We start from the raw sequence: 25,369 nt of genomic DNA on the forward strand, positions 1-25,369 counted from the left end.
ACCAGGGCACGAACCTGTGTCCCCTGTGTCGGCAGGCAGACCCCCAACCACTGCGCCACCAGGGAAGCCCCTCTGGAGAGTTTTTATCATAAATGGGTGTTGAATTTTGTCAGAAGCTTTTTCTGCATCTATTGAGATGATCATGTGATTTTTGTTCTTCAGTTTGTTAATATGGTGTATCACTTTGATTTGCATATATTGAAGAATCCTTGCATCCCTGGGATAAATCCCACTTGATCATGGTGTGTGATCCTATTAATGTGTTGTTGGATTCTGTTTATGGAGAGTTTTTTTTTTTTTTTTTTGCGGTATGCAGGCCTCTCACTGTTGTGGGCTCTCCCCTTGCAGAGCACAGGCCCCGGACGTGCAGGCTCAGTGTCCACGGCTCACGGGCCCAGCCGCTCCATGGCATGTGCACCAGGGCACGAACCTGTGTCCCCTGTGTCGGCAGGCAGACCCCCAACCACTGCGCCACCAGGGAAGCCCCTCTGGAGAGTTTTTATCATAAATGGGTGTTGAATTTTGTCAGAAGCTTTTTCTGCATCTATTGAGATGATCATGTGATTTTTGTTCTTCAGTTTGTTAATATGGTGTATCACTTTGATTTGCATATATTGAAGAATCCTTGCATCCCTGGGATAAATCCCACTTGATCATGGTGTGTGATCCTATTAATGTGTTGTTGGATTCTGTTTTCTAGTATTTTGTTGAGGATTCTTGCATCTATATTCATCGGTGATATTGGTCTGTAATTTTCTTATTTTGTAGTATCTTTGTCTGGTTTTGGTATCAGGGTGATGGTGGCCTCATAGAATGAGTTTGGGAGTGTTCCTTCCTCTGCAATTTTTTGGAAGAGTTTGAGAAGGATGGGTGTTAGCTCTTCTCTAAATGTTTGATAGAATTCACCTGTGAAGCCATCTTGTCCTGGACTTTTGTTTGTTGGAAGATTTTTAATCACAGTTTCAATTTCATTATTGTGATTTGTCTGTTCATATTTTCTATTTCTTCCTGGTACAGTCTTGGAAGGTTATACCTTTCGAAGAATTTGTCCATTTTTCCAGGTTGTCCATTTTATTGGCATACAGTTGCCTGTAGTAGTCCCTTAGGATGCTTTATATTTCTGCAGTGTCTGTTGTAACGTCTCCGTTTTCATTTCTGATTTTATTGATTTGAGTCCTCTTCCTCTTTTTCTTGATGAGTCTGACTAATGGTTTATCAATTTTGTTTATCTTCTCAAAGAACCAGCTTTTAGTTTTATTGATCTTTGCTATTGTTTTCTTTGTTTCTATTTCATTTATTTCTGCTCTGATCTTTATGATTTCTTTCCCTCTGCTAACTGTGGGTTTTGTTTGTTCTTTCTCTAGTTCCTTCAGGTGTAAGGTTAGATTGTTTATTTGAGATTTTTCTTGTTTCTTGAGGTAGGCTTGTATAGCTATAAACTTCCCTCTTAGAACTGCTTTTGCTGCATCCATGGGTTTTTCAATCGTCGTGTTTTCATTGTCATTTGTCTCTAGGTATTTTCTGATTTCCTCTTTGATTTCTTCAGTGATCTCTTTTTTATTTAGTAGCTAGCCTCCACGTGTTTGTGTTTTTTACGTTTTTTTCCCTGTAATTAATTTCTAATCTCATAGCGTTGTGGTAAGAAAAGATGCTTGATATGATTTCAATGTTCTTAAATTTACTGAGGCTTGCTTTGTGACCTAGGATGTGATCTATCCTGGAGAATGTTCCGTGCGCACTTGAAGAAGAAAGTGTAATCTGCTGTTTTTGGATGGAATGTCCTATAAATATCAATTAAATCTATGTGGTCTATTGTGTCATTTAAAGATTCTGTTTCCTCATTTATTTTCATTTTGGATTATCTGTCCATTGGTGTAAGTGAGGTGTTAAAGTCCCCCACTATTATTGTGTTACTGTTGATTTCCTCTTTTATAGCTTTTAGCAGTTGCCTTATGTATTGAGGTGCTGCTATGTTGGGTGCATATATATTTATAATTGTTATATTTTCTTCTTGGATTGATCCCTTGATCATTAGGTAGTATCCTTCCTTGTCTCTTGTAACATTCTTTATTTTATAGTCTATTTTATTTGATATGAGTATAGCTACTCCAGCTTTCTTTTGATTTCCATTTGCCTGGAATATCTTTTTCCATCCCCTCACTTTCAGTCTGTATGTGTCCCTAGGTCTGAAGTGGATCTCTTGTAGACAGCATATATATGGGTCTTCTTTTTGTATCCATTCAGCAAGCCTGTGTCTTTTGGTTGGAGCATTTAATCCATTCATGTTTCAGGTAATTATCGATATGTATGTTCCTGTGACAATTTTTTTAATTGTTCTGGGTTTGTTTTTGTAGGTTCTCTTCTTCTCTTGTGTTTCCCACTTAGAGAAGTTCCTTTAGCGTTTGTTGTAGAGCTGGTTGGTGGTGCTGAATTCTCTTAGCTTTTGCTTGCCTGTAAAGCTTTTGATTTCTCCATTGAATCTGAATGAGATCCTTGCCAGGTAGAGTAATCTTGGTTGTAGTTTCTTCCCTTTCATCACTTTAAGTATATCATGCCACTCCATTCTGGCTTGTAGAGTTTCTGCTGAGAAATCAGCTGTTAACCTTATGGGAGTTCCCTTGTATGTTTTTTGTCATTTTTCCCTTGCTGCTTTTAATAATTTTTCTTTGTCTTTTAATTTTTGCCAATTTGATTACTATGTGTCTTGGTGTGTTTCTCCTTGGGTTTATCCTGTATGGGACTCTCTGCGCTTACTGGACTTGGGTGGCTATTTGCTTTCCCATGTTAGGGAGATTTTCGACTATAGTCTCTTCAGATATCTTCTCTGGTCCTTTCTCGCTCTCTTCTCCTTCTGGGACCCCTATATAGTGAATGTTGTTGCATTTAATGTTGTCCCAGATGTCTCTTAGGCTGTCTTCATTTCTTTTCATTCTTTTTTCTTTATTCTGTTCCGTAGCAGTGAATTTCACCATTCTGTCTTCCAGGTCACTTATCCATTCTTCTGCCTAAGTTATTCCGCTATTGATTCCTTCTAGTGTAGTTTTCATTTCAGTTATTGTATCGTTCATCTCTGTTAGTTTGTTCTTTAATTCTTCTAGGTCTTTTTTAAGCATTTCTTGCATCTTCTCGATTTTGCCTGTATTCTTTTTCCGAGGTACTAGATCATTTTTGCTATCATTATTCTGAATTCTTTTTCTGGATGGTTGCCTATCTCCACTTCATTTAGTTGTTTTTCTGGTGTTTTATCTTGTTCCTTCATCTGGTACGTAGCCCTCTGCCTTTTCATTTTGTCTATCTTTCTGTGAATGTGGTTTTTGTTCCACAGGCTGCAGGACTGTAGTTCTTCTTGCTTCTGCTCTCTGCCCTCTGGTGGATGAGGCTTGTGAAAGTTTCCTAAATTTGCTTTTCTTAATAATAGATGTTTGTATATGAGGGAAATGAAGAAGAGGAATATCCTGTTTCCAAACCTCATGTGAATGAACTTGCTTCCGAAGAAGATTATTTTTAGCATATCAACATAAAGTCATCCCTCCTGTCTATGGGGGATTGGTTCCAGGACCTCCTACAGATACCAAAATCGAGCATGCTCTAAGTCCGTTATATAAAATGGTGCCGTATTTGCATATAACCCACGCATGTCCTCCCGTATACTTTAAACCATCTTTAGGTTACTTATAATACGTAATACAATGTAAATGCTATGTAAATAGCTGTGAGCATGTGGTAAATTCAAGTTTTGCTGTTTGGAACTTCCTAGGATTTTTTCTAAGTATTTTCCATCTGGGGTTGGTTGAATCCGCAGATGTGAAACCTGCAGATAAGGTCAGCCGACTGTGTATGTGGTTATATAACGGATTGTTAAACACTTTGCTGTTCACTGTTTTCCACCACCGCAACCTAAAAACCTTTTTTATGTGCGATGGCATTAAACGTAAAACATAGAATTATATTAATTGTAATAGTCTTATAGCTTCCTACTGGCAGTTTATTCAGTATTAAATCCCAATTATTCACTTTGTTTTATCATTAAAAAAAAATTGAAGCAGAGCTTACATACTGAAAGAAATTACAGCACAAAACCAAAAAGAGCCTATCAAGTAAAATATACGTAAGTTTAGCAGTGATTTCTTCAGTAGCTTAATAAGTCAGTTGACTATAGATATAACTTTCTAAAATCAAGTAATATTTTAATAATAAAATAGAATATAGCTAAATTGCTTTATTTGCCTGTGATGAAATGGCAGGCTCTGTAGAATGAAAGCTGTGTTCAACTTTTTTATTTTACCATCCCAATAGAAATGTTTCCTTTAACAAATCTCAGAATTCTTGAAGTACGGGTTTTGCATTTTACACTAATGTTACTAGTCCTAAAGGTAAATTTTTAAAAATTCAAAATGCATCCATAAAGTACACTATTTTTTTTTTTTCTGTGTGTCTAACTTGTCTCATCACCCTCATTTTATTGTTGAGGATCAGAGCTACTGATTTTGCTGCTACTTTTTGCATGTATCCTAAGTCCTCCAAGAGAGATTCTTCTTCTGGGCTACACTTTTACCTTTACTGCCAGCAGGCAATCTGTAGGGCCACTTGTTTGGATAGTATAACAGTCATGGGAACAGAGGCATGGATGGTTTTGCAAAAAAGGAGAACCCTGGTGAAATGCAGGGACTTTATTAATTTAAATGTGTATTAGATACACATTAGTATGTAACTTACTTTAAAAATATGCATAAACAAAAAAAATATGCATAAACAAACCAAATGTTGCCATGGGAAGCCAAGAAAAAAACATGCATCTGAGCAAAGAAACAAAGATGTGAGTTCCTTCTTAATTTGATGATTTATCACTCTTCTTTAAGTTTATTCTCATCTAATTTTGCAAACTGAAGTTAGTTCCTAAGTGCCGTGAAGTCTTGAATTTACCTCATTGCTTTCCTTCTTGATTCTCAGGGCAATGTGTTTCTGCTTAGCTGTGTCTTTTTCCTCATAAACTAGCCCCACTTCAGGAGACAGGACAGCCTCTGCTGTCTTTTCTCCCCAAGATGGCCCTTTTCTGTCTCCGTACTGCCTTTTATAGTGGAGGCAAATGGTGCCCTGCTGTCTGTGCTATTTTTAATTATTTTCTCAAGTGGAAATCTCAGAATGACTCAGCAGCCTGACTTTTTTCAAGGTTCAAACTATTTTGAACCACAAATAATATATATGTCAAGCACGGTTAAACATTTTCCAAGGACTACTTTTACAGTTTGGTTGCAGAGAACTGTCATAAACCACGTATTCACACTTGATCAAAGCTGCTATTTTAAATTTTCATGGGAGTAGTTAAAATACATCTTCCAGGCTTGTTAAAAACAGTATCTGTGTAATAAGACCAGGAATAGTTGATACATATATATGTTTAATAATTCATGTAAATAAAGATGCAGAATTGCTCTAGCATTATTTTCTCTATTTAATATCTTGGTCAGGTGGTACTTCAGAAATCAAACCCAGTTTGTATATAATTAATCATAATCTTGCATTTAGGTGTGTAGAATTATTAATTGCATATGATGCTAATATTAATCATGCTGCTGATGGAGGACAGACACCTCTATACCTGGCCTGTAAAAATGGAAATAAAGAATGTATTAAACTCTTGTTGGAAGCTGGAACTGACCGAAGTGTAAAAACCAGAGTGAGTACCTGTATGTTGGGTTTTGTCCTATAATTTACAATATGTCTCCAAACTCTACAGCTCAAAATACAGTTGCTTTGTTTTGTTTTGCTTTGAGGATATTGGGTGAGGACATTGTCTTGTTTGAGCATCTGATTATTAGAAGCTTGTTCATTAGCCTTTCTTTTTAAAGGTAGTTGGTGTAGTGCCTGGGAATTGTAAGCAATGGACAAAGGTCAGCTGTCATCGAGGTCGTCGTCAGTATCCACAGTAGTGCTCATTTGTAGTATGTGTAAACAGGAGGGAGTTTGTGGCAAGACAGTGCCCATTGCCAGTACTTAAGAGGAAGGTTATTTGTGCTCACTGTTCTTCCCAGGACTGACGTTTATTGTTGCTAAGATTATGCAACACCTCACAGAGTTCAAGGTCATTGTCTGATTTGAGTCAGAACTTGAAGCACTGTGTGTGGAAACCCACTATGAAGCCTAACAGGCTGAGGTAGCTGTTGACTCCATCCCACACAGTTATGGTACCTCCTGTACAGGGCGCACAGGTGAAGTCAGGGACTTAGAAACTGAAGAAATTTGGAGTCTGATCCACAGAAGAGTCCTTGGATAATACTTCTGGCTCCGCCACACAGAAATGCATTTGAAACAAACTTATCAATTCAGCTTCCTAAACTGGTCTTCATCAACTATCATGATAGATTTAAGGACCAAGAAATCAGCCTTCGTACACTGGCATGCATTTCTCCAGTGGGGGCCCATCTAAGGACTGGTGGGTTTAACGGAGCCCACTCTTCACTAGGATCAGGAATTTTTTTTTTTTCTTTTTGCAGCTTCCCAGAATGTGAAAAGCGTAATAATCACCACCCTCCAGGATATTCCTGATGAAAGACAAGTGTAGACATCTTAATCTCCAAAGGTTATCTGAACCTTGGATCTCTTCTGTTAATAGAGAATTGACTATACTGTGCATCCATTTCAAAGGAAACACCCTTAAAATTTTCTAGGATAAAAAGGTGCATTACCTACTTTAAGGTCACTCTTAGATTTTGGATTTTCTTAATTTCTCAGAAGAAAACAAACAATTAATGGTATAACCAGAGATATAAGCAGGGTATAGACATTTTCCATTGAGTCCTATTGCAAGGGCTTTTTTTCTTTAATTTCCTTTCTATTTATTTTTTGAAAATCTGAGAAAATAGTCCAGATTCATGTTGTTTTATATATTTTATTTAAGAAATCTGTGGTATTACACATTCATTATAAAATTCTGCCTTACATATGAAAAAGGAATGAATTTTACATCATTATCTGAATGAAAAATTAGTTCAACATAAAAAGTCACATCCTATAAGTTAGAGAACACAGAAATCCATGCTCTCAAGCTAGTTGTTGATAAGCTGAATGAAATCGTTAGAAGTACAGAGGCTCCAAAGTACAGAGATAAATAGCATAATTGATAAAGGATCTTAAGGGAATAATTATTTCTCATGACTTTTAATAAGAAATCAAAGGAGAATGAAAGATTTTAAGTTTTTCAGAAGTAACTGCATGGCCTTTGTAATATAAATTAAGGAAGGTCAAGAGCACTTACACCCTGTTGCCTAATTAAGGCTGATACCCATGTAAAGGTATCTACAGCCCAACAAAGAACAAGCCATGAAACACTTTATCTGCCTGGGGTACACCAGAGGACTATATGGTATTCCAGCTACTGCCCAGCCATGGTCTGCTGTTAGCCAAGTCGATTCCCTTGATACGAAGTACAGAACCAGAGAAAAAGCCACATCGTTGACTGAGAGCTTTAGCAAATGATCAGATGACTCAGTCTAAATGTAGATGGTTACCATTTATTGTTTGTTCTTCTCCCTGTCTTCTACCCCGTTATTTTTTTTAAAGTGTACTGTAACTCACTGAAAAAATATTTAGTGTAGCAATATGAAATACCAAATGAAAAAAATAGGCCAAAGGGAAAATAAAATGAAGCCAAAATACGTATCACCGAAATAATTCTCAATTCTTTCATGAAAGTCTTAAAAATCTAATGAAGGTGGATACCTGAGTAGAAGGCAGACCTATCTTTATATAAAAATGAGAGACTACAGAGGGGATCAGGATTTCCCCTAGAATAGTGTTTGTCAAACTTTAGTGCAGCAGAGTTGCCCAGAGGGCTGTTAAAACGGATTGCGGGGCCCAAGCCTTGAGGTTTCTGATTCAGTAGGTCTGGGATGAGGCTCACCAATTTACATTTCTAACAAGTTCACAGGTGGTGCTTATGCTGCTGGTCAGGGGACCACACTTGGAGAACCACTGTGCTAGGAAAGAGTTGTGAGTCTGCTCTAGCAACCAGCTAAGTGGACGGTTGAGGCTTCAAAGTATAATATGTTCTAGAGAATGGGCCCAAGCGTTTTAGTTGGAGCATTTTCTAAGCTTGCATTTATCAATATCCAGCTGCAGTCACAGAGAGCTCCATAGAGGCTGATAGGTATCTCATGAAGGTACTTGACTTTGTTTTTCCTTTATGTCTGCCTTTTCCCTGTTATCTAGAATCTTTCCTTCTGAAATCAGTGGCATAAAATTTTAAGATAACTAGAATTAGGACTCTTCCCTGTAAGTAAAACTGGCTTATAACAGCATTCATTTAGTACAGTACTGGTAACTTTATATTTGCATATAAATTTAAAAAAATCTTTATGCTAAAGTTCATTCTCTTTCATAATATTAAATTGAGGTTCTGTTTTACCATATATAATGCTTAGTTACCATCCTGGGCAGTACGTGTTCACTCCAAATGGTCAACTGTTAAGAGGAAATTCTTACCAAATAGCAAACACAAGTCATAGCAATGGAAAATACGCTAATTGACAATGGTCTGAGAACTTAGCTCATCTATGATATTCAGGATCGGAAGCCTGATTTTCCCAGCTCAGTGGTCCATGGCCAAGAACATGTAGAGGTGAACTTTAAATAACACAGTTCTCAACATTGATGTTGTAATCAACCCTTTCCCCCGGTCGTTTTATTTTCAGGATGGCTGGACACCAGTTCATGCAGCTGTGGACACTGGTAATGTGGACAGCCTCAAGCTTCTCATGTACCATAGGGCCCCAGCTCGTGGAAACTCGTTGCACGAGGAGCCCGAGTCGGGCATCTTTGACTTGGACGGAGGAGAAGAGAGTCGTGAGGGCACATCCAAGCCTGTTGTTCCTGCAGACCTCATCAACCACGCCAACAGCAAAGGCTGGACTGCTGCCCATATTGCTGCTTCAAAAGGTTTTAAGGTGTGTCTGGTAGCAGCTGGCCTCGTTACACAGTTGTAATTTGATGAGTGGGGAAGTTGTCTGCTATTGACTGAGTGTGTTTCACCTGAATAATTGGGGACTGAGCAGTACCATTGCAGGAGATGATCCGCTTCCAGTACAAACCAACATTTTTTTGTCCAGCAGATATTTACGGCCAAGTGTATATGTGATTTAATCACAAAAATCAGTTTGGAGTTTGTTAACAAATGTAGGAGTAATTCCAGACATTTTGTCTCATGTCAAATTAGAGGAAAAGTTGGATATTGATAGAGTCCACAGGGTTGTTTGATTCCGTACCAAGACCATGCCATGAGTTAGAGGGAGGGCCAGGATTCAAGTACACATGTCCTGTACTCTGAACTCCCTCACTAGCCCTACCTGTGCTTATGATACATAAGAGGGCATTCTAGATTTCACTCATCAGTTAGAAGAGAGAAAGGTTCTGATTATTAAGGAAATAACATGAAATAGTAAGCCATCCATTCATGCTTCTTTTTCTATGTAAATCACTTGGGCAATAATATTGCTTTAACAATGGAAATCTATCAGGAAGCTCCTGAGTGCAAGGCATTGTGTAAGCCAACATTTGCAGGAATCATTTATGCGATTAGTTAACTCCTAGTTCAGTGGCAAGGGTGCAAGATACAAGACAAGTGTAGGATAAGAGAAGTTCAAAAAATTTAAAACAAGGGTAATAGACACGTGGTTGGAACAGTACAAAAATGTAAATTTTTACTTTTTGGAAGAGAGAGTGCACGTATTTCAGAGAGCAGAGTTGTGGAATATTAGGCTCAGGAATGGCTCATTCTGGAGGAGATGGAAACGATTTTGGCCTTGCAGTGTGGGTTAAATTTGTCACCCATCACTGGAGAATAGTTCAGATGGAGGGAGCAGTAGGAACAGACCAGAAGTAGGGAGGTGGGTAACAGCTCCAACTGAGCTAATGAAGAGTAGTGAGAAGTTTCACAGTATGGCACCGGCCTTCAGTGATGTATTAAGAAGTCTGAGCTATATTTACTAGTCAGAGTAAAACCATTGAAAGGTTTTGTACAAAGGAGCAAAAGAATCAGCTCTGTAGTTTAGATTGATTGACTTAGCAATAACATTTAGAAGACTGGGGATTATGAAAACATTGGTGGCAGGGGAGAGACTAGGTGAAAGATGATGGGGGTGGTAGAAATACTAAGATCACAGAGTACAAATGTCCAAGAATTGAAGACAGATTAGATACAGGCAATGAGCGAGCTAAATAGAAGGATCATAGTGACATTCTCAGAAAGAGAAAAGAAGAGGCGTCATTGTGATCAAGATAGAACGTGGGGCTTCCCTGGTGGCACAGTGGTTGAGAATCTGCCTGCCAATGCGGGGGACATGAGTTCGAGCCCTGGTCTGGGAAGATCCCACATGCCGCGGAGCAACTAGCCCCGTGAGCCACAACTACTGAGCCTGCGTGTCCGGAGCTTGTGCTCCACAACAAGAGAGGCCGCGACAGTGAGAGGTCCGCGCACTGCGATGAAGAGTGGCCCCCACTCGCTGCAACTAGAGAAAGCCCACGCACAGAAACGAAGACCCAACAGAGCCAAAAATAAATAAATAAATAAAATTAAAAAAAAAAAAAAAAAAAGAAGATAGAATGTGGATTTAAGCATGCTGAATTTAATTCTGGGATATGTTCAACCAGATGGAGATATCTGGAAATAGCTAGAAATGTGCATTTGGAGCTCTTGGTTGGGTAACTTCCTGTTGTTATGATCTAGAGCAGAAGCTGTTCATTTTGGACTTTGGGGTTTTTTTTTTAGTGAGAAAAAGGCATGATTCAGTTCAACGTGGAGGTATTGCTTGCTAGTAGTAGTTTACTCCTATTTTATCCTTAAAAGAAAAAACCTACAGAAATTCTGTGAACTTGATATATATATATATATTGGTTTGAATGGAAGGCAATGACATTTGACATAAAAGTGTTTGGAAGACAAAGATGGAAAATATGAAAGCTTAAATTTGAAAATGCATAGTTAATCTAAGACAGTGAATCTCATTTGATGGAGGAAAGGTACATGGAAGGGGTAGTTCTCAACTGACTTCCCCCTTCAAGAAAATCTGAGGATAATGCAAGAGGTTACTGACAGCGGTAGGTTGTTCACGCACTCAACCTGAAGGCAAGAAAAAAAAAGGCAAAACAAAAAACAAAACCTGAGCATCACTGATCTAGAATGTTCAGCCACTGACCCTCTGATGCTAGGCAGAGAGAGGAGCCCACTCTCCAGGGTGAGTTACCCTGCAGGGTGGGGGGCTTGTGTTGCCACTCAACTCCTTCATTATGAACTCCTCATAAGTCCTGGTGTTTTTATAGCCGAGGATGGCGTCTTCATGGCTTCCCAGGCCCCTGGCAGCGTGGATGCTCTGTCATCATTGAGTAAAGGGAAATAGGATTTCTTTCTCACATGTAATATGACTCTCTCTGTATTCTCTTCTTATGTTAAGAAGCTTAAGATAAATTTTGAACAAGAAGAGAGAGATTTTAGAAAGTGAACGTGACTGACAACATCCACACACTGCAAAGAAAAATAATAAATTAAAATAATAAATTTTTTTTTTTTTTGCCCTGGAGTAGATATATCATCTTCTAGGCTAACCTCTTCATTTTATGGTTAGGATATTTAAACCCTGGAGGGATTAATAGATAGAAGTTGGAAATGAAGCCCAGAATGCCTGGTTTCATTACTTGTGCAGCCTGCCTTCCTAGTCAGTCATGGGTATTGGAAAATATTTTTCATCCTTTGCCTAATACAGTGTTTATATCCTGGCTGACTCCATAGAGGTAATCCATTCACAACTAAGTTGCTAAGACCAGTTTTCTGAAAAAATAAATGACAGTTCTGAGTTAATCATTGTGTGGGTGAAGAGATTCTACACTGACCACAAGCAGAGCTTAAAAGGTGTATGTTTTTTTTCTCTTTGCAATAGCATATATGTGTCCAATCCGCATAAGGTAGTAGTGCCGTTATTAGAACCCACAAAGCCAAAAAAAAATAAATAAAAAAAAATAAAAAAAAAAAAAAAAAAAAGAAGATAGAATGTGGATTTAAGCATGCTGAATTTAATTCTGGGATATGTTCAACCAGATGGAGATATCTGGAAATAGCTAGAAATGTGCATTTGGAGCTCTTGGTTGGGTAACTTCCTGTTGTTATGATCTAGAGCAGAAGCTGTTCATTTTGGACTTTGGGGTTTTTTTTTTAGTGAGAAAAAGGCATGATTCAGTTCAACGTGGAGGTATTGCTTGCTAGTAGTAGTTTACTCCTATTTTATCCTTAAAAGAAAAAACCTACAGAAATTCTGTGAACTTGATATATATATATATATTGGTTTGAATGGAAGGCAATGACATTTGACATAAAAGTGTTTGGAAGACAAAGATGGAAAATATGAAAGCTTAAATTTGAAAATGCATAGTTAATCTAAGACAGTGAATCTCATTTGATGGAGGAAAGGTACATGGAAGGGGTAGTTCTCAACTGACTTCCCCCTTCAAGAAAATCTGAGGATAATGCAAGAGGTTACTGACAGCGGTAGGTTGTTCACGCACTCAACCTGAAGGCAAGAAAAAAAAAGGCAAAACAAAAAACAAAACCTGAGCATCACTGATCTAGAATGTTCAGCCACTGACCCTCTGATGCTAGGCAGAGAGAGGAGCCCACTCTCCAGGGTGAGTTACCCTGCAGGGTGGGGGGCTTGTGTTGCCACTCAACTCCTTCATTATGAACTCCTCATAAGTCCTGGTGTTTTTATAGCCGAGGATGGCGTCTTCATGGCTTCCCAGGCCCCTGGCAGCGTGGATGCTCTGTCATCATTGAGTAAAGGGAAATAGGATTTCTTTCTCACATGTAATATGACTCTCTCTGTATTCTCTTCTTATGTTAAGAAGCTTAAGATAAATTTTGAACAAGAAGAGAGAGATTTTAGAAAGTGAACGTGACTGACAACATCCACACACTGCAAAGAAAAATAATAAATTAAAATAATAAATTTTTTTTTTTTTTGCCCTGGAGTAGATATATCATCTTCTAGGCTAACCTCTTCATTTTATGGTTAGGATATTTAAACCCTGGAGGGATTAATAGATAGAAGTTGGAAATGAAGCCCAGAATGCCTGGTTTCATTACTTGTGCAGCCTGCCTTCCTAGTCAGTCATGGGTATTGGAAAATATTTTTCATCCTTTGCCTAATACAGTGTTTATATCCTGGCTGACTCCATAGAGGTAATCCATTCACAACTAAGTTGCTAAGACCAGTTTTCTGAAAAAATAAATGACAGTTCTGAGTTAATCATTGTGTGGGTGAAGAGATTCTACACTGACCACAAGCAGAGCTTAAAAGGTGTATGTTTTTTTTCTCTTTGCAATAGCATATATGTGTCCAATCCGCATAAGGTAGTAGTGCCGTTATTATCCAAGAAGATGACTTCAGTTTCCATGTGTTTTTCAATGTAAAACAAAGTGGGATTTCAGAGCTTGAAGACACATAGCTCATCTAGTCCAGCTGCCTTGCCTTGCAGATGAAAAAATTAAGTTTTGGGAAATAGTGTAACTGATTCCCCAAGGTCAATTCATAGGAGACCAGATTCCCAAATCAGTCCTTTTTCCACTTAGTTCTTGGTCTTTTTCCCAATGTTTAAGCAATTTATGCAAATGACCATTTAGTGTTTGGTAACAAGAGTAGCTCTCTCTAAAGCTGGTCTGTGACTGCTCCGAAGTTGAACTCATCACTGAGGATAAACTTGTTTTCATCACTTACGGTGAGTGGATAGAAGAGTTTCTTAGTGAAACTCTGTGTTCTGTCATGAGAACTCTGATATGTCAAGTTCCTGCTGCAGAAATAGATTAGGGAGAGTGTCTGGATTTGAGCAGCTAGTTGTTGAAGCTCTCATTCAAACAGATTCTTTATTTGGCGGATTATGTGTTTTGAGTAGATGATAATTCTAGCTTACGTCTTGCCCAAGCCAGTGGCTTCCTGTCACTCATGCTCTTACTCAGCCTTTCTGGGTTGTTTAACATGTTGACTCTAATGCAGACTCCTCCTCAGCTTCTAGAACACTGCTTCTTCCTCGCTTCCCTTCTGAATTTGATGACCAGGCTTTCTCTTTGTTTTTCTGGTTTTTCTCTTTCGTTTTTTAACCCTCAGCAACTCCCATGCTCCTTCCTAGCTGCCTAGTCCTATTTTTTTTTTTTTTTTTTTTTTTTTGTGGTACGCGGGCCTCTCACTGTTGTGGCCTCTCCCGTTGCAGAACACAGGCTCCGGACGCGCAGGCTCAGCGGCCATGGCTCACGGGCCCAGCCGCTCTGCGGCATGTGGGATCCTCCCGGACCGGGGCACGAACCCGTGTCCCCTGCATCGGCAGGCGGACTCTCAACCACTGCACCACCAGGGAAGCCCCTGCCTAGTCCTATTTTTAAGAGTTTATCCAGTCTTTCAACTTTAACTGTGGCTTCTACAGTAACTCTTCCCAAACCCAGATCTCACACCTGGCTTTTTACCTGTCTTCCAGACATTTATTTCCTCCATCCTAGAGGTCATCTCTAGGCAGTCCCACAGTCCTCTGGTCAGGCAGTAGCCTTCTTGTTGCCATCTTTACGCCATCCTCACAGTGTGTAGGAACTGTGGACTGATGGATGCATTTTTACCTCTTAGCCAGGCGAGTGTCAGGCATTCCCTCCCATCCTCCAGCATCCACCTGACTGGAAAGTCTGAATGTGGTATGTGTCTTAAGCACAGAGACCCACATGGAGCCCCAGGATTTAGATTTCCTCTCCCTAGGTCATGGCTGCAAAGAGAAAAAAAATGATAGGAGTCCCTAAATGTCTTCCTTGTCACAGAGTTGGGTACCTGGCTAGGAGAAGACAAAGACAGGATAACCTGTGATGTTGGACCAAGTCTTTGGGACTAGATGATAAATAGAAATCTGTGCTTTTGATTCTGCATGATAATTTTTTCCCCTTAATTTTTATAAAATTATTTTCGAAAAGGTCAGACTGTGTGTAGATAAAGGGAAGGCTATTTTTTAAAACTCTCATTCCAGAGTGTTCAGTGCAGAGTATTGCATCCTTGCTTAATTTGAACAGCAATGACTCACAGAATCCTAAAGGATTCTCACATAAACTTGGCCAACCAGAGTTTTGCTCCACCCGTCACCCAAGACATACACTTTCTGGTGTTTTCCACTAACACCTTTCATGGGTCTGGTTTTGACCCTTTTCCTCCTTTCGCTCTCTACTTTCCCCCTTGAATGATCTTTTTGGTCTCCAGAATATAATCTATAGAGATTCCAAAATCTTCTCTCTAGCCCACCTAACCATGTCCTGAGTCCATTCAGGAAGGTCTTATCCAGGACGCCCACGGTTTTACAGGGCATCTCCTTGATAACCCAGTTGGCCCAGTACAGTCCTTGTTTATGCCCATCATCCCAATGTAACCATTAACAGTGCCCCTTTTTACTCTTAAAAGTGTCCCAGTTTAGCCAATTATATGGTAACCCTATTGATGACCATATTCATGTTTACTTCCACCAAACAGCTCCATGAGGATGCATGCCTGGGCTCCCGTGTTTAGGCTGCATCTCTTGTTCCTCCTCTCAATCCACTAACATCCCCTGACATTTGTGTTTATTGCTCCATCTTTCTAAGATAATGAGTTAAAATGATTGATAAAACTCTAGATTTTATTCCCTTATAAATGAACATGTAAACAAAGGGAAGGCTATTTTTTTAAATGTCCCTTGGGGAGCCCTCATCATGGACTGTCTGGACTTGTGTAGGCCCTGGTGTGATCTCTTCATCTCCAGTCTCTCCAGCTCCTTTACAGTGTCTTGAGAGGGGCCTTCCTAACAGGAAGTTGGTCATGTAATTTACCTTTCGTCTTTACAAGGATAAGTGACCTTTCAGTCGCTTCAAGGATAAGTGCCAGATCTTTACATGACAGACAAGTCCCGTCCAGATCTGGCCTCAGCCTCTCTCCGCAAGCACACTTGTCTCCTTTCCTCATGCACTCTCTGCTCTGACCCTGCACTGCTGGCTGTTGTGTAGACATGCTGTCTCTTCTCTCCCTGCCTTTGCATCTGCTCTTCTCATTACCTCAAATGGCCTCTTCTGTCCTGATCCCTCCCTGCCTGGAAAACATCTCAGCTTAAGTCTTGGCTTCCAGGAGTTCATTGGTCCCCAGAGCACCTCTTCACGCTTCACTTAGGGAGCTTGTTCTTTACTGTGATTATTTGTATGCCTCCCTCCCTTTCCATCTCCTCCAAAAAATCACTTTTCATCGTTGTATATATTGTGCTCAGCAGTCTCTGGCCCACAAGTACTAAATGTTTGTTGAATCAGTGAGTGAATGGGCTATTTTATGAGAGTTCTGTCTTAACTGGTCTCCTTTCTGTATGTCTTCCAAATGTACCAGTTGGTTTTCAGAACTGAGCTGATCATGGCATTTCCTACCCGAACATATCCTCATGCCTCCAGAAAGACATTCAGGCTCCCTAGCACTCAGCCCTTCACGGCTGACGCTAGCTGTCTTCATCTCACCCCTAAGTCCGCCTGCTTCCTCATACTGTTATTTCCCATTGTGATAGCCTCCATCTCCCCTGCCCTGCAAAACAGTGAGCACACCCACACCCCAAGTTGTTCCCAGCACGTGTGCCAGACCCTACCTGTGCATTTGCAGACTGCTTTCCCTCCCACTTCCTTTGCCCAGTGTCAGACCCTCAGCTCCCTGTCCTGACTAGGATCTTATCTCTAGCTCCTTGGACTTGGGGTTTCAGCTTATTCTCCCTGGCACTGGTACCTTGCTTCTCAGCTCTTAAAGGCCCCTGGCAGAGGTGGCTCATTGTCCCCCAACATCTTTTCTACCCTCTTCTACAATAACGGACCTCTCAGAGTTCAGCTGGGCTCTTGACCACCCAAAATAAAGACTACATTCTCCAGCCTCCGTAGCAGGTGACCATGGACACCTACCTAAGTTCTGGTGATTGGGATGTGAGTGGAAGCAGAAGTTGAAGCCTAAGCCACCGCTTTCTGAAGTCTCTGCTCTAGGGAATTCCCTGGTGGTCCAGTGGTTAGGGCTCCACGCTTTCACTGCTGAGGGCCCGGGTTCGATCCCTGGTCGGGGAACTTAGATCCCTCAGCTGTGCGGCGTGACCAAAAATAATAATAAATTAAAAAATAAAGTCTCTGCTCTAGCACATGTATCTGTATCATAGTTAACAGCACTTTGATTTAGACTCATTCATCTAGACCTCTTGCTCTGCATCACTTGGAACAGCCTGCCCAGTTTAGGTCCCCTGAGAATCCAGTTCCAGAAGAAGCAACTAGCATCACAGCAAGTGTTCTCTTCACTCGAAGCCCACCCTGCAAGGAGAGAGCTTAGATTCTTTTCTCTGCCTTTCCCACCTCCTCCTCTTCCCCTTAGTAAAACTTTCTCCTCACTTCAGTAGCCCCCTCTTCTGGGCACATTTTCCCCGTGGCTCTTGACTATACATTGCGTCTCTGCCGGAGAAGCAGAAACTGTTACCCATCTTCGTCGTCACAACCCTGGGCTCTAACACAGCGCCTGGCACAGAGGTGCTTAGTATCTCTTTCATAAAGTTGTGAGGATGTGTGAGCACTAAATACTTGTGCTGTGTTGGAACGGTGCCTGGAGCTTAGTATGTGCTCCAGTAGTTCCTGTAGCTGCTGCTGTTCAGTGTCAGTTGGGTAAAGTTTTCATCTTCTTTGTGTTCCCCACGGAGCCCAGCATAGTGCTGTGGAACTCACAGCTGTGACCCTGTTTGGATACGCGTTATCCTGCTATCTTTCCAACATTTCTTGCTTCCTTATAGAGAAAGCTACTGCTTATGTTATTGCCTACTGACCTACCTGAGTGTAATAAAAATTATACACAACCCACTTTATAGGTCAGACTTAAAAGAATCTTGCAGATTTTGGTTGCATCTTTTATCATTTCTGTTTGTAATTTGAAGTACCATCACCTAGAATTATGACGTTTGCTGATGTGCTGTAATTCCTCACCACTTACCTGAATATTTGGGCTGTGTTCTAACTGGTGATGATTATGTTGATTATAACAAAAATAGCAGCTAATAAATATTGAGAACGTTTTACGTGCCAAGAATGTAAAAGCTTTTTACCCATCTTTTCATTTAAGTCATGTAACAGCCCTATGAAATACACATATTTGAGACACAGATATGGAAACTGAGCAGGAAAAGGTTAAATGATTTACCGAAATTCGTAGATAAAACCATTTATATTGGCAGGCTTATTAGACCTCCCCCACCCCCCGGTCTGTTTTGGCTCTTACCTGCTTTTGCTGCAAGTACTAACTTGTGTAATAAATGTATTATTTTTATCTCTTATCATCTGGGAATTCATAAAGTTTAACGCTCAGATTGCATTCTACTTAAATCTTTCATTAGAGTTAATTTTATTAAATATTTTAAACATTTATTGATTTTGTACAAATTAGTAATAACAATTGGACAAAAAATTTATGTATTTGACTTAGTTTTCAGTTCATTTCTTGGCTTAGTGATTATTTTAAACCTGAACCCCAGACCAATGAAAGCTAGACTTTGATTACAATTGTTAGAGAAGATCCCTCCTTCTTGAGCAGTGAGAAACCAACGACCAAGTCAGTCCCTTTGCAGAAGACAGATTTTCTTGATTCAAAGGTCCTCTGGCTCCGCGGCTCCATTGTGCAGGTACGAAGGCCTAGTTTCCCATCCCCCCAGCATCCAAAAAGATTCCCTATATTGGCTTTGTCCTCAAACCAGCACTGGCTTCCTGTTCAAATTTCACTTAACTGGTGGTCTCAGCTTACTCTTTGTTTTTCTTTCTGACCCTTAGGGATTTCCTGTATTTCCTTGTGAACTCATGATTTAAAATATATTTTGAGGCCAATATGAAGCAACTGGAACTCAAGTATACTCCTGGTGGGAGCAGAAATTGGTATAGCCACTTTTGAAAGCTCTTTGCAGTCTATACTTATACAGAACATGTGCATACCCCATGACCCAGAAGACCAAGTTTGTACATTTACCCAACAGAAATATGTACATGTGTCCGCCAAAGGACACGTACCAGAATGTCTATAGTAGAACCCAAATGTCCACCAACAAGAAAATAGATGAGTAAATTGTGGTATATCCATATGATAGAATACCACCCAGTAATTTTTAAAAAGAATGAATTGAATTATAACTGTTCCTAACACATGGATGAATTTTACAGACATTATGTTGAATGAAAAGAAGCCAAATATAAAAGTGTATCTGTAATATGGTTCCATTTATATAAAATTCATAAATAGGCTAAGCCAATCTGTGATCTTAGAAATCATAGTAGTAGCTACCTTTGGGGGGAGAAGGGGAGGGGCTAGTGATTGAAATGGAACATTAAGGAGGCTTCCAGAGTGCTCCTTACACAAGTATGTTCACTTTGTGATAATTCTTCAAGCTGCACACTTACTTGTGTACTTTTCTATATGGATATTGTATGTCAGTAAGAAAGACATATGTTTTACAAAACAAAAAAAGTTTTACAGCACAATTAGAGAAAACTGTTCAGACTGCATAGTTTACTGTGTTGTCAGAAGTGGAAGTCAGTCCAGAGCCTGTGTGTGTGTGTGTGTGTGTGTGTGTGTGTGTGTGTGTAGGGGAGCGAAGAGAAGGACAGTGCTTGTTTTGGTTGTTAGTTCCTTTTCATGGTTTCTGGTTTATTCAGTTTTGTGCTTACTGTGGTGGGAAATCAACAGACAAATCATGAAGTGGTAGAAGCTGAAATAGCAGAGTTCCTTGATAAATATCCTGATGTAATATCCTGCCATGCAGTTCCTTATTTGAAAATGTTTGCATATAAATTGTCTACCACTTTGAATTGAAAATTTTTGGAAAACTACGACCTTTCAGTTCGTAGGTTAGTGATATTTTTTAAATGGAGATTTCCTGGAGCAACACAAGAAAAAACTAAAAAAGAGAGGGCACCTAACTTCAATATCTATTGAGAATGTTTTTCTAAAACTTCAGTCAACATGGTGTTCACACCTATTTCTCAAATAAATAAAGTAAGACAGTGTAAGATCTCAAATATATATGTGCTTACAAGGACTCTGGGACAGACTTGTTACAGTTGGAGCCCAGCACTTGCATGACCAGGAAAGCAGTGCCTGATCTAGAAGATAGCAAGGTTCATCTGGTTGTAGCAGAAGTCTTTTTGCTTTATATTTCCAAATTACAGTAAAAGGATACTGTCTGCTGAAGTCTTTTCTCCTTAATTTCACTCTGCAAACTGAGTGATTAGTAAGCTAATTTTTTTTTCTCTTGAAACCTAAGAGGCTGTTCTGTGGAGCAGTGTTTTGATCCTGTGAATCACATGTAAATGAAGCACTGTTTGCTTTTCATTTGGAGACAGTGTTTAGATTAATCTGTGTATTTGGGTTGCTGGGAAAGAAAGAAGCTTTCTGGCTGAGAATTCCTGATACGCTTGCTACAGGCAACTGAATTTTCCCTTGGAGTTTTCGCTTGAGTTTATTCACTTGGACGTGAGGTAATGGAGTTCGTGTCTTTACAGAACTGCCTACAAGTCTTGTGTAGGCATGGAGGGCTGGAGCCAGAAAAAAGAGATAAGTGTAATCGGACTGCACACGATGTCGCCACTGATGACTGCAAGCACCTGCTGGAGAATCTGAGTGAGTGCCCTTTGCAGCTGCATTGCTCATCCTGCATCCACACTGCTGGGGCCTCTGGGACTGTGGGAAAGAGAGTAATGCAACTACAGTTTTCTCACTCTCTTCTTAACCTTCTTTGAACCCTAGCTGCTACAAAAACACTTAATTGGTTATAAATGGGGTAATTATATTTTTCCACATAGAATGGCTTTTTACAGAATTAGTTGTTATTGAAATAATGCTAGGTCTTCCTTGTATTTGACTGACGTTGGACAGCTTTTAAATAATTATTGCTCTTTTCTTCTGACTTAGATTGTCTTTCTAGGCATGAGACTAGGAAGCTATGAGAAATCATGGCCGTCTAGTGTGCTATATTAGCTGATCATATGAATGTAGGCAGGCAGGTCAGTTATCTCTCAATGTCTGGTTGCCTACCTGTCTAGGAAGATAATTGATGATCTTTTGGGTCCCTTCTGTCTTTAAGAGTATATACTTCTGACCATTTATGAAAAGTTCACTTGTGGGTTTATGAATATGGAGTGCTAGATCAGATGAAATATTGTGACCTCTTATATCAGGCAGCCAGCTGTATCAGTAGTTGGATTTGAGCTTACATTCTAACATTGAGTCAGAAAGTGAACAATAAACATAGCAGTAATTCATCGTATGGTATGTGAGATGGTAACACGTGCTATGGAAAAGACTAAGAGGGATGGGGAGTGAGAGGGTGGGTTTCAGTTTTTAAAACGATAGACACGGTAGCCTCACTGATAAAGACATCTGAGCAAACACTTGGAGGCGAGGAAGGGGCAGCTCTGTAGATCTCTCAGGTAAGAACTTTCCAGGCAGAGCATCAAGCGGGCGGAGGCCCTAACAGGTAGGAGCATATCTGTTGTGTGTGAGGAACCGCAAGCAGGGCAGAGTGACTGTGTTATCACGAGTGAGGGGAGAAAAGTAGGAAAACAGGTCAGAGAAGTTGCAGGAGGGGATGGGGATTGAGCCTGATCTAACTGGAATTTGTAGGCCATTGTTGGGACTTAAGGTAACCATTTCAGTGTTTGAGCTTACGAGCGATGGGACCTGGTGTACATTTTTTTTTTTTTAAGAATTTTTGTCATTTTTAAATTCAGGAACATTGTAAGTATCCCTACCCTGTTTAAAAAAAAAAAGACATTTGTTAGCTATCATTTTCTTTTATTTATTTTAGCTATCTCATTTAAAATTTTGCTTTTATCAACTTAGTAAACATAAGTGAGCTTCTAAATAACACAACATTGTAAGTCAACTATACGCCAATAAAACGTTTTTTTAAATAACTATTAAAAGATAAAATCAAAGAGATCTCATACTAATTGTAAAAGGCCAACCCTGGCAATGTTCCTAATTAAGAACGGTGTACGTTTTAATGGTATCTCTGGCTGCTTTGTCAAAAAAAAAAACAACTAGGAAGTCACAGGCCTAATGTTAGGACATTAATGTAGTGTTCCAGGTGAGAGCCAGTAATGACAGCTCAGTTCAGGATTGTAGTAAATGAGGACGTTTCGGTTCCGGATACAGCCAAAGATGAGCCAACAGAACTTTCTGATGGGTTGGGTGTGAGGTACGAGAGAGGGGATTCATGGACAATTGCAAGGTTTTCAGTCTGAACAACTGGCAGGATGGCATTGCCATCAGCTGTCTAGGGGAAGGCTGTGGGTGAAGCAGATTTTGCTAACGAAGATTAGGAGTTATGTTCTGAGTTATGAATTTGAGATGCCTGTTAGGGCGTCTATGTAGGAGATGTCAAGTCAGCAAGAATTCTGGAATGAGTATGAGCTGGATTTATAAATCTGAGAGTCAGCAGTCTAGAGATGGTACTTAAAGTCATGGGACTGTATGAGGTCTCGAAGGCAGTGAACACAGATAGAAAAACTAAGAGAAACAAGCCTTGCAAGACTCTCATTAAGAAATCTAGAAGAAGGGGAGGGACCAGCAAAGGAACAACATTAGAGGGTGACCAATGAGGTGTGAGGAAATCCAGGAGGAGTGTATCAGAGAGCAGAGAGATTAGCTGTGTCACAAGCTGCTAAGTAACATGAAGACCAAAAATAAAATCTAGTAGGTGGTCAGTTAATGGAAAAAAGTCAGTTCAAGAAGAGGATCATAAAAATATTTTTAAACATTTCATTTTAATTTAAAACACACCAAGTAGTTCTTTCATCAGCTTTTAGGTGAAGCTGTCTATATTGATATGGTTCTGCTGATTGAAGTGCCACATATTTTTATTTGAACAAACCACATCTTTAATGCTTTGTCTGTGGTTTCTGTTGTTTGAGGATGTAAACATATTTATGAAGCAAACTAAAGGCAGTATCTGTCTAGAGATAATTAAATTTTTTCTAATTTTATGTAGTTGTCTCATCCATATCTCACTAAAAACTTGTTTATAGCAACTCCTGTTCAGTCTCAAAAGTGTTCTCATTTTCATAGGAATAGTAACTCATTTCATCAGTATCTGGAATATTTAATTTACTAATTATAGTAATGAGTTCAACAGACATAGAAGATTTGGGATTAAACACAAGTGGCTCTTGGTAAGCATATAATTCAGTTCATGAAAACAAGTACATGGGGAACTATCCACCTGGGAGGGGGCCCCGGTCCGCTGGTGTCACAGAGAGATTGGAAGGATCATTTTAAAAGCTTCTACTGCACTGTTCACCAGTTATCAAGTACTTACTAGTTCTTGTGAGATAGTGTGTTAACAGATAATGTGTTAAACAAATAGTGTGTTAAATCCCTTCCAAACATGAGTTCATTTATTCTTCATAGCATCTCAATTGTACGTTCCTTCCATTTTATGGAAGAAATTGGGGCATAGAGAGATCAAGGCCATTTACCAAGTACACATGGCTAAGTAGAAAGCTGACCCTGAGGCCCAGCCCGAGGTCTGTATGAGTCTGAAACCACTGTCCTAAGCACACTGACCTACTGCAGCTGTAACCTGCCTTCTTCATGATGTTATCAATGAAAGTGAGGAGAAAAGGTGATATAGAGAGGTCAAGAGAGGGCTCTTGTTTTCTCAGATGCTTTTTGAAAGAATTTGAGAACCTTGCTGAAGGGAAAGAATCAAGGAAGTAGAACTGGCCAAAGAGACAAGGAAAGATAAAACAGTTCAAGCAACATGGTTCCAAAGAAACTGTGAAGAGATTGGGAGACCAAAATTTACTCCAGTAGACGAATATTCAATTGATGATATTTAAAAAAGGATAGCTGCCCTTTGCTTTGTTTTTAAAATGTTTATATCTGTTTGTTTCATGTAAGATTTTTGCTGGTTTTTATCCTGTCAGGATTTTTTCCCCCTAATTCTTTCATTCTTCCAACAGATGCTCTTAAAATACCCTTAAGGATTTCAGTGGGTGAGATTCAACCAGGCAACTACGGTGCCGACGGTTTTGAATGTGAAAACACAATATGTGCTTTAAATATTCGCAAACAGACATCATGGGATGATTTTTCAAAAGCAGTGAGTCAAGCTCTGACAAATCATTTCCAAGCAATCTCTTCTGATGGATGGTGGAGTCTGGAAGACGTGACGTTTAATAGCACCACTGACTCTAGCATTGGCCTCGGTGCAAGCAGCGTGCGATCCATCACGTTAGGTATCAGCAGTCCAGCAATGAAGGGAAAGTTAAATTTCTGGGTTTATTTACATTCACGGGTTCCCTAACCTGATACGCAGCTCACTGATGAAATACATTCAAAGCTCACTTGTGGCAGCTGCTGGTGCTGAAAAACTTGAGTATTCATAATGCAACCATTACATAATGTTGCCTGTTGGTATAAAAATGCTTTTATGCCTCAAATAATATCCAGAGAGTAAAGAACATGAAAGCCCTTGATGAGGCTTTGTGATTGCACTTGCTATTTAGATAAAGGCAAGAAACTAACCACATTGCAGCTGCTTGCTAATACGCAAGCTCTGAACACAGCTCCAAGTTTGTACTCGGGCTGTGCCAGAGACGCAGTAGTGTATGAACACCGTACCTTTGGACGGGAGTCCTAATAAAGTCTAGAGTTAGAAGAAGCACTTTAATGAAGATAGTCAGGGCTCCCGCTTGGGATGAGTCAGGGTGATACCTGGTCATTTCTGTTTGATAGGACTCCAAAGAACTTCAAAAGATAAGATTTGCTTTCTGGTAAACATAGTAAGTGTACTGTAAATGTTAGTTGTCCCTGGTTAGTTTCTTTCCTGTCGAACTAAGAGAACTGACATCTATGGGGAACCTCCTGTGATGGCAGGACTGTGCTGGGAGCTTTATTTATATACAGACCTTAGTGAGTCCTTAGAGCAGGCTCACTTACAGATAACTGGTTACAAGTTAACTTGCCTGAGGTCACACAGTCAGGACTCAGATTCCAGCCTGTCTGATAGGAAAGCCTGTGTATTTTCAATAGCACCAGGTTGCAAAAGAATAGTCAAGGTTGAGGGAAGGGCAATTTTCACCGTGCGATTAATGTATCAGCATATTATATTAGAAAGTATTTTATTTTGTTCACACATATATGCTAAATCACTTTCGAAACATATATTACCAATAGCTTTTAAAGCAAATTATTCACAACTTAGTTTTATGGATCATTGTTATAATCATAAAATAATTATTACAGAAGAATTATTAGATTATATTTTATTATAATCTAATAAAGATTGTAAT

General features: G+C 39.6%; 1 protein-coding gene across 1 annotated transcript in view; it reads left to right on the forward strand.

Annotated features, from left to right (window-relative positions):
* CTTNBP2 (cortactin binding protein 2) overlaps positions 1–25,369 on the forward strand; it is a 160,209-nt gene that overhangs the window by 86,101 nt on the left and 48,739 nt on the right. Inside the window, exons 7-10 of the mRNA XM_024757787.1 lie at positions 5,527–5,677; positions 8,691–8,942; positions 20,576–20,693; positions 24,038–24,313. Of these exons, the coding sequence (XP_024613555.1) occupies positions 5,527–5,677; positions 8,691–8,942; positions 20,576–20,693; positions 24,038–24,313 (797 nt within the window). The remainder of the gene's footprint in view (positions 1–5,526; positions 5,678–8,690; positions 8,943–20,575; positions 20,694–24,037; positions 24,314–25,369) is intronic.

The sequence above is a fragment of the Neophocaena asiaeorientalis genome, unplaced genomic scaffold, assembly GCF_003031525.2.
Source record: "Neophocaena asiaeorientalis asiaeorientalis breed wild unplaced genomic scaffold, Neophocaena_asiaeorientalis_V1.1 scaffold116, whole genome shotgun sequence".
Classification (NCBI taxonomy): domain Eukaryota; kingdom Metazoa; phylum Chordata; class Mammalia; order Artiodactyla; family Phocoenidae; genus Neophocaena; species Neophocaena asiaeorientalis.